Source organism: Olea europaea, chromosome 1, assembly GCF_002742605.1.
Source record: "Olea europaea var. sylvestris chromosome 1, O_europaea_v1, whole genome shotgun sequence".
Lineage (NCBI taxonomy): Eukaryota > Viridiplantae > Streptophyta > Magnoliopsida > Lamiales > Oleaceae > Olea > Olea europaea.
In genome coordinates, this window is record NC_036237.1 from 27993559 (window position 1) to 28003543 (window position 9985).

At 37.7% G+C, this 9985-nt stretch overlaps 1 protein-coding gene across 3 annotated transcripts; it reads right to left on the reverse strand.

Annotated features, from left to right (window-relative positions):
- Positions 1-968: 968 nt before the first annotated feature.
- On the reverse strand, positions 969-9924 carry LOC111399570 (lysine-specific demethylase REF6-like). 3 transcript variants are annotated; one of them, XM_023026979.1, is made up of 8 exons: positions 9766-9924; positions 8829-9656; positions 8178-8256; positions 7815-7882; positions 7580-7730; positions 6083-6717; positions 3670-4356; positions 969-3066 (listed from the first exon to the last, which is right to left on the reverse strand). In XM_023026979.1, exons 2-8 carry the CDS (start codon positions 9298-9300, stop codon positions 1376-1378), a joined length of 3783 nt encoding a protein of 1260 aa, XP_022882747.1. In that variant the 5' UTR covers positions 9301-9656; positions 9766-9924; the 3' UTR covers positions 969-1375. The 3 variants fall into 3 exon arrangements, with proteins under 3 accessions (XP_022882747.1, XP_022882738.1, XP_022882733.1); XM_023026970.1 differs by having other exon boundaries at positions 3670-4350; positions 8829-9924; XM_023026965.1 differs by having other exon boundaries at positions 8829-9924.
- Positions 9925-9985: the final 61 nt, after the last annotated feature.

The following is a 9985-nucleotide window of genomic DNA, read 5'->3' on the forward strand; positions in this document are numbered from 1 at the left end:
GTCAAAGACTTACTTTGCTAGGTTTGTATTAGAAATTATGTGGGGCTTTTTTTCAATGCCAAAAATTAAAGGTCCAGTAGACTGTAGAGGCACTGGCACGCTATGGACCCTCAATTGGTCCTCCCCAGCACACCACAGGCAAAAAAGGGTCCATTTAGTAAAGCCCATTTGGTTTGGATAAAAATCCAATCCCTCTTTGGTGGGAACTAAAATTAATTTTTTTGTAAATTTTGATATAACCGGATGTTAACAATAAATTTTGACTTTGGCTTAAATTAAATATTTCTACCAAATATGGGCAAAATTTTAATAAATTTTGATAAAGTGGATAGAAAAAATGTGGCTCCCATGAAATATATTGTTGACGTTAACTTAGTTTATCATTTTTTTTAACTAAATCATCCATCAAATTAGTATCAAAGATTATCCAAGCATTTGTTTGGCTTTGCTAAAAAGTTGTTAAAAAGTTCTTTCTTCTATTTAGTCAAAATCAAACTAATTTCAACCATGCAAAATGACTAATTATTATTCCTCCTAAAAAGTTATTAATAATTTTACACAAACGGAGGCATATAATCAAACGATATTTTATTATAACCTACACAGGGCTTCTAGCATGACAGTTGTCATCAAGTTGAGTACACGAAAAGCAAATTATTCCTCGATCATAGCTAATTAGAGATCGTAGGATACAGTTGAAGTTGTTACGTATACATTTATTTATTTTTTTCAATTTTCTATCATAAAAGGAGAAAAGTTTTTAATGTTGTACTCATCCGTACTAATTGTGTTTCAAAAGTGGTTAAAAGTGTGACCTACCATCTAGTCAATAATTATTAAAAATTCAATACGAAATTACTAATGCAAGGGTCAAGGTAAGACTCAAATTTACTGATTTTCTTTGTTACTTTTAATTCAAAATTTCCGGAGTAAATCTCAACTTTTTTGAACACGTTTAGTCAAAGAAATGCACAAAGGGGAACTTATTCTATTCAAGACCAATTTTGGCGTCTTAAATTCCCTCTTTTTGGAGAAAATTCACTTCCAATGTCGAACAAATTATTTCGGACCATGCTCCTCTGTCAGAAAATACATGACAGAAGGGTTGACCTACACACATATTTGGGGGGTGGGACCACTTCTTCCTCCCAATTGTTTATTCGTGCAGCCCCGACGGTTATGCGAGGGTGTCAAGCCCCTGTCAGCCATTTTTCTTGTAGAGGAGCATTTTCCAATTATTCCCCTAGAAAGTATATAAATGGGCCCAATGAGGAACCCGACAAAGCAGAATCATCTGCATCACCATGAAAAAATTACAAGGTTAAACTGATCCTATTTTTGTTACTTGAACAACAGTAACATCAGCCATGTTGAATTATCCTTTAGATTTCTTCGAAGAATGACCGGTCTTGCGCTTGTGTCGACTGAAATCTGACACAAACCGAAACGTCTGGCCACATCCCGCCTCAGTGCAAACATAAGGACGAACGCCCGTGTGAACTCTTATGTGCTCGGTCCGAGCCCATGCCCACTTAAACGTCATCTTGCAGCCTTTCCACGGGCATTTCAGGGGGCGATCATCCGTGTGAACCCGTTGATGCTGCACCAGATACTTGTGTGAGAACAACTTTTTCCCGCATCCCTTGACTGGACAAATATTCCGTTTGTGCAACATAAGCTCCTGTTTCGAGCCAAAACTCATAATGCAGCCATCCATGTTACACGGGTACTCCATTTCCTCGTCCCTTATTTTTGCATTGTTACTACTAGACGGAACCTTCATGGCTTGACTTTTCTTCATTATCATGTTTTTATGCAGCATCTTCGGTATGGGTCTCGCTTTAGCTGATTTGAGTCCTGAATCTTTACACGGGATTGAAGTTCTTCGTCTTAGTCGTGTACCCGGCCAACCTTCCAGCTCGCTTTCAATAAATGAGTTGGACTGTTTCTTGTTATTCTCACGAGTATTCTGAGGCTCAGGAGTCGCTTTCTTAGTTTTCTTATTTTCAAGCTTGCTCTTGACTTGCTTACGAGAGTTCCTGATTGGAGATTCTTCCACCTCGTCTTCATTGAGTAGGTCAATATGTTTCTTGGTTCTCTCCCGAGTATTCTGAGGCATGGAATTGTCTTTCTTCACTCTCTTGCTTCCAAGCTTACTCTTAAGTTGCTTATGAGAGTTCCCGACAGGTTCCTCCACCTCGGCTTCAGTGAGTGTGTCAAAATGTTTCTTGCTTCTCTCTTGTTTATTCTGAGGCTCTGGATTCTCTTTCTCAGTTCGCTTGTTTCTAAGCTTACTCTTGACTTGGTGCCTAATAGAATTCCTGATTGGAGATTCTTCCACCTCGTCTTCAGTTAGCGCTTCAAAACTTCTCTTGCTTCTCTCACCTTTATTCTGAGGTTCGTGAGTCTCTTTTTTCATTCTTTTGTTTCCAAGCATACTCCTAACTTGCTTAAGAGAGTTCCAGATTAAAGAATCTTCAGAAGATTCCTCTGAACTTTCAGCCTTCGGAGATTTTGCTTTCATGGCTGACCTATTTCCTGGTCGACGCTTCCTCTTTCTACTAGTTCTGCAACTTGTAGAAGCTGCTTCAGCAGTTCGGGTGGCATCCAATGGTCTCCTGACCTTCACATCCGGCTCGACCCAAGTAGGATCTTGTTCGTTGAAATCCTTCTTAGTTAACAACGGGTGAACCTGACTCGACATCCAGACTTTACCACACCATTTTCCAGCAACAGCAAACCTTTTCTGCTTACCTGAACCATTTCCATCATTTTCCCGAGTGTCTGCTGGGGAACGACATCCAAATGCATTATATACAACTGCATTGTATGGCATCTGCTTACTGTAGAGAGGAGATCGGCTAAGATTAGCACTGTAGCAGAGATTGATGCCAAGTTTCACAGCCCAGTCTCCATTGCCATGGATAGCATCTTCGCTATCTAAAGCTAATCGTATCATTTCCTTGTCCTCTTCTGTAGCCTCCCTGAATGGCGTATCATTCCAGAGATGATCAATTTTCAATTCTTCTGCCACCTTTTTTGCTTGAGATTCTAATTTGGGATAGTCTGCAGATTTTATAAACAAAAACATAAGCTGTTACATGAAAGGAAGAAGGAAAGACAGCACTTCACATGGAAAGCTTGAAATGCAGGATCATTGGGCTACATAAAGCAAATATGATCGTTTAGAGTATTTATAGTATTATTTCATTTTAATGTTTTTGTTTGTAGTGGTAAGGCTTGAGGGGGATGCGACATTTGGATACTAAGAGTCAACGATCAATCCCATTTTTCCATTCCATGAGTGTGTAACAAGTCTATTGACAATTACGAATCATTCAACTATGAGTTCTCAAATTATTGAGACAGTCCAAATTAACAGATCATGTCAAATGAATTTATGCTGAAAAAATGTCTTCCAAATTTGGAGAAGTAACCACAAACTGTCATGGGATATTTCCCTTTTTTATTCATTTTAGCCCAACATAATGACTCAAAAGAAACCAGAATGATGAAAAGATAATTAACCCTGAAAAACATGTTACAATGGAAAGATTGGACAATATTAAGAAAAAAAGCACAAATCTTGTTCCATCATCCATTACAGCGTACCACACATGCACCAAAGGTAGTGAGGACTATATGATTAAAAAATAAATCACATCTCACCTGGATGACTGACAAGGAAAATGCGTGCTCCTCCAAATGAATTGAGCCGCTGTTCTACTTGTACAGCATGCTGAAGGCAGAAGACATGCATTCTAGAAGATTCTTTGTCAGATCGTGAAGCAAAAGACGTAGTTGTCTTCTCTAATGGTACCAAAGCAGTGCTAATTGTCTCTTCTTCCTTACCAGCAACAGGGTTACAATTCGATGTGCTGTTCTGTAATTTTGTTAAATTTCTAAAACTATGCGTTAAAGAATTTGAGTCAACTAATTTACACTTGTCGATTTCAATCTCATTGGAATAATCTAAACTTTGATACACTATATCCTTATTTTCCTCTCTGACTGGGCCATGCTTTGCAAAAGAATTGGAAATTTTGATAGGAACCTCATTCCCACCGTCAATTTGGGTATAGCCAAGTTTTTTACTGTAGTGTACACCTTCAGTGCAATCACTTCCTTTAGTTTCGGGGTCTTTGACAGGAATATGTAATTCAACCTCTTCCTCCTCAAAGTCGGAGGAATCATCATACATCAGAGCCAATAGGCCGAGGGCAGAGGTATCCTTTTGTGTTTTACTATTTGAAACAACCATCGCTCTATCATCATTTACCATTCCAATTTGAGCAGCAGAACCTACTGGGACATCAAATAGTCCGCGTGGTGTCCTTTTAAGAACAGATCCTGCAACTAAACAAAAAGTTCAAATTAGAATTCACAGGCGAATTCTTTGGTTTGAGCACAACAAAGGAAGCTAGGAAGCATGGATACTTCAAAACTCCCTTGTTATAAGATACTTGGTTAAACGTCCAGTATGCATAAAAAATATTCTTAATAGCAGATATAATGTTGGGGTACTCTGTGGATACACGGACACATTTCGGACACAGCAAGCACACATCTTGTATTAAAAATTTAAGTGTTCTGCAAAGACAAGATTTTTTCAGATAATTTTTTATCAATAATAAGCATTTAAAGAACAAATATTGAATCAACTGCTCAGTGATTGAATTGAATCCATTTCGATACAAATCCTTGTGTATTTCTTTTGATTACCATTGTTCTCTTAGCTTATGGAGAAACATATTTAAGGATTTCCACATATAAATCGCTGAACAATTTTGCTAGTTCTAGAAATCTGATACTTAGCTTCTTTGCATAAAATATTACAGAGTAAATAAAGAAAAGTTATATTTATTTAAATGTTTGATTTTGAGACGCTAATTATAAGCAATATATTATTTTGGTGGGAGGTTGCTTCAGCTGAATGGCATATTCGAAATTTTACACTATGGATATATTTATATACTTATATTCGTACTTTTTACTTCTTACGTATTCTAAAGATTTTGAGAACACCAAATCCATATTTTTTGGGTTACAATAATGCTATCTATATCAGTGCATCCTGAGAAGGCATGACCTGGAATCTATAAATTATACTAAATCATATGCAGTACAAGTCGAAAACAATAAGCAGGGTCTTATTTATTTAGTGATTTAACTAGAAATCAAAATCAAGTATTCTTTTCTAGTCCATATCTTCTATTAATTATCTTCCAATTAACACTACATATATCTTCCACTGATTATCTTTGAAATAAACATCATCAGAAGAGCACTAAATTTCTTGTCTATATAATGCATCAATCTTGAAAGAGGGTCTACTTTGCGGAGTGGTAAAATCTTAATGGGGCTTTCTTCAGACGGAAGGAACAAACAGAGATAGAATTAAACCGATTCCTGAAATGCTTTTCTAGATATTTTTCAATGTCCCGGCTATTCACGGAACGTGAGAAGCGGATGATTCCGAAATGCCTTTCTAAATATTCCTCAATGTCCCGGCTATTCACGGAACGTGAGAAGCAGATAATTAATCATCTACTGGAGGAAGAAATCAAAGAATTTCTTGGGAATCCTACAAGATCCGTTTGTTCTTTCTTCTCTGATAGATGGTCAGAACACAAGTCAACATAACCACTCTCAGGTGAGATAAATTCTTCATTGGTCATGAAACTAGTGCATTTTAGCTGTGCTTAAGAGCATGTCAAACTTAGTTTTAAGAAAATTTGGCAAACATGATTTTCAAAGTCACTTTTTTTATTCATAAACTTATTGTTCTAGAAAGTTAACTTTTAAGCCAAACATGCTCTAAATCTGACCCAAGCACGTGTTTACTTTGTATACAGATACGCCACGAGATTTATGCATCTATATTTTCAAGTGTAGCATATATGTTATCCAACACAAATGTGAGCTCAGAGAGAGAGAGAGAGAGAGAGAGAGAGAGTTATGCACACCACATCCATGAATAAGATACATCATCTACAGAATCCAATTACAAAAGGCTAAAAATATATGTAAAGAAACCCCATCCATATGGTCCAGCCAGTATGTATGGTTTTATAGAAGATACCTGAATGGGGATTCATTACATCTCCAGTGCAGAGGTTGTAGCCATTGCCAGCTGCTTCCCAATCATTGAAGATACTACAATCAGCTGACATTAGATAACTAGCAGCAGCTTCTGTCGGTTGAACTATCGCAAAACAGGCAAAGCACAAAATACCACAAGTGATACATGAAAATAGTCCCTTATCTGACAATCTATCAAATTGGGAAGCTCGTTTTACATCAGAGTCAGCATTTCCTGTCTGAGGAGCTAAAGAGGGAAACTCGCTACCATTGCACAAAGAATAAACTTTCCCTTTTACTGGATAGCCTCTCACTTCCCCCACTTCTTGGTTCCTGTCCAACGTGACATCCTCACAAACAATACTTTTTGTAACTTTAAACTCGAGATCAGGACTGCAAAATCTGGAGAACAATCTAGATCTGGTTGCTGACAGGGTTCCACGTTGTAAATTTGAACTGCTTAAAGAATTTTGAGGAAGAACTACAACGGCAGATCCTTTTCCAAGAATATGAAGTGTATTGTTGTTCAGCATCACATCCTGCGAAAATAGCTCTTTGATCAATATTTCTCCTTCACTTTTCTTTTTATCCTTTAACCGGGAACTCCGTGGTTCCACACAAATGCTCTTTGATAAGCTGCAGCAATAGAAATACAAAATGACGACGAACAAAATTCATAAGTGATAATAAGTCAATAGCAGTACATAGATTTATGCATAAGCCACATGATTTTATTTTGTTTCTCTTAGCAATAATGGCACTAATTGACAGAAATGCACTCGAGGCAACAATAGCTACCCCATGTACATATAACATGACACAAAACTTCCCCAAAACAAATACTAATCCATTCTGTTATACATTTGAGTGAAAGCTTCAGCAAAGAAACATTTCTTCACGTAATAAGGCCATAACAAAACATATGGTGTGGAGATTGGTGGCTAAATTATCAAGAGCAGCACTGTACCATATATAGGCTGAACTATTGGAACAGAGATTGAACATTAAATTGTTTGTACAAAATAGTATACCCGACTTACAAGAGGAGGGATTTTTCAAGCATGCGTGTTAATTCAAGAATTAAAAATGGAAATCACGTGTTAATGGAGCAAGATGGTGAAACATAAGTAACACCAGGAAAAGTAAATAAAAACAATAGTTCTTTGTTTGTATGTACAAATGTTATTATTCTTGAAATGTCGGAAGCAATATTCCCAAGACATCGTGAAGAACGCTCGGCAATCATTTGGTTGGGAACCACAAAGAATAGTGTCTGGGCGTATAAATTTGTACCAATTTAAAGAGTCAGCGTTGGGATATGGCACTTTTTCTAGCCTTAGCATTCTCAGCTTCAGGGTTATAATTTAGACTTCAATAAAACTACATTATCTCTGGGTTTGAACCAAAAACCACTGAGGCATAACCAATTGGAAGGCTTTTAAAAAATTCAGGGTACTGCAGAACTCTACAGAAATTCAGCTATAGCGAGGAATCAAACCTTGAACATAATGAAAGTGCCAGGTCATACAGTAACTGGAAGTGAGACACCATTGGAGAACAATTAATTGATGCCCTACGAACAGCAGCATCATTTGCAATCCTCAACCATTCAGGAGTAGCAATGTTAGCTGCCTCTCCACAATTAAATCCTAAATTGAAAGATCATACTAACAATATAAATATACCTTCATAACTCAACATTAAATGGGATTAAGCAGAAGAAAATGTAGTACCATGACTAAACCCTGAGTGATAGGCTCTTGGGAAAGTGACAACAAATTCTCCAGCATTTTGCACCAACCTAAATCAAAATACCAGGAAGCAAGAGATCCCCAGATAATTTCCAGACATTACTCAAAAGGCTCAAAGCATTAAAGAAGCAGGGCATGAAATTGAATATTAAAGTTGATTCGCCAGTTACATATAACAATTTACCTTCGTTTAATTTCTTAAATTGGTGAAAGAGGTACCTAGAACAGTCTAAGAGTGACAGAAACTATGAGAACCTGGCAATGTAGGCCTTTTCCAGATGCGAGTGAAATTAATTTGTAGCAGGCGAATAATATAAAGAACAAGATGCCATATTAAATTGTCACCTGCAGCATGGAACACCGGCATTAACAAGTACTTCAGGTGACATGACTGTGTTCTTCTCAGCAAGTGTAGCAAAAGTAACTGAAAGAAAATGCATACCGATAAAGTTCATTTGAAGGATGGATAAACATTAACTGAGCATGCGAATAGAATCTATTATAGCAGTAACCGAATACCTGCTGATTTCACATTGTTCTAAAACTTTGGTATGTTCAAGAGTTCAAATATTATGTTCTTGGTTTCGAAAGGACCATTATTATTTCATGTAAATAATCAAGCAAGGTCTTTAACTTGTAATAGCACTATAATCAACACCCTTTCCACACAGCAATTTGTGGTGGACTCGAAATAAAACTAGCACCTAAGATTACCGATTTACCATATACATGCACACAACACTACCCACGAGAATGTAGAACAGAACATATCCATTTACAGCCAAAATTATATTAAATGAGAAGGCAGAAGCATATTAGGCAATTTCAACAATAAAAGTTATCCACTAAAATATCCTACATTTAATAATGTTCACCCATTACACTTCTAAGCACATGTAAAATAGAACATATGCTTTGTCAATATGAACGTTGTAAACAAATGATACTAAATTTCAACTACATGTATCTGCTTCGACGAGTTAACTACTAACTCACCAAGAGGATTTATCTCTCCGCCATATCCCTGCACCCGGATCACCTCCTCAAATGCGACAGCCACCTCCCTAGGCACACCATACCATGTCTTTCCCGCACCAATGTGCATATAATTCAAACTATGAAGGTCATGATCTTCCACATGCCAAGCAAACCAACTAAACATCATAGCAATGTACACCATGGGTGAAGTTACCCCGGGAATTTCCTCCTTCATGAACCTTAACAAGGAGCTTTTCGACCTTGAAACCCCCCTCATATTCCACTCCGTCTCCCCCACCGTCAATGGGTCCTCAATCCCCTTCCCACCAACCTTCTTCACTACAAATGCAGACCCGGGCATGTCATTTGCGTACTCCACTGAAAAGGGCTTGTCCACAGTTGCCTTCCAATAAAGGGTCTCAACTTCCAACGCATTCAGCCCTTTCTTCCCATACTTCTTCAAATAGCTCTTCTCAAAATTCTTGGCCATCGCCTCGAATTCTAAAACAGTGTAATTCTCCCCACTCTGCCAGACGGGTTTCTGCACCGGTCGGTGCTTCCTCGGGCAGAATCCGATCTGCTGCTGCCGAGTGGTGAAAGTCGGCGCGGGGTTCAAATCATTGGACAGGGCCAAAAGTGACCTGTTCAAATTAGCAATGACAGTCTTCTTAGACGGTGCGAGCACAGGAGGAACTATTTTGCAAATCCCATATTTGGAGGCTTCCTTTTCAATCTTGAAAATGTAAGCAATCGGATCTTGGAACTCAGCTAGGGTTGGGTGGTACTCTGGAGCTACTGGCAAAGACTTTAGCCATGGAAATACCTTAATATTCCCACCGCTTGCTTCTAGGCCAGCCATTAATAAATGACTAAAAAGTCAAAAAAATAAAAGAAAAGAAAAAGAAAAATGGAAGAAACTAAACAAACAAAAACATATATGCGTACAACACTGTACCAATCTTTGCATATGCATGTGATTATAGTCGCACGTATATTGTGAGATCTGATGAGGGTTCATGAATGAAGCATTCTGGGCGTACAGAAAGTAGTAAACACTAAACAGATGCTGCTGATATTTCTCTATTAAAGAGTTCGCTTTCTATTTTGAGCATACCCCCCCCCCCCCCCCCCTTTTTTTTTTTTTTTTTTTTTTTTTTTTTTTTTTTTTTTTTTTT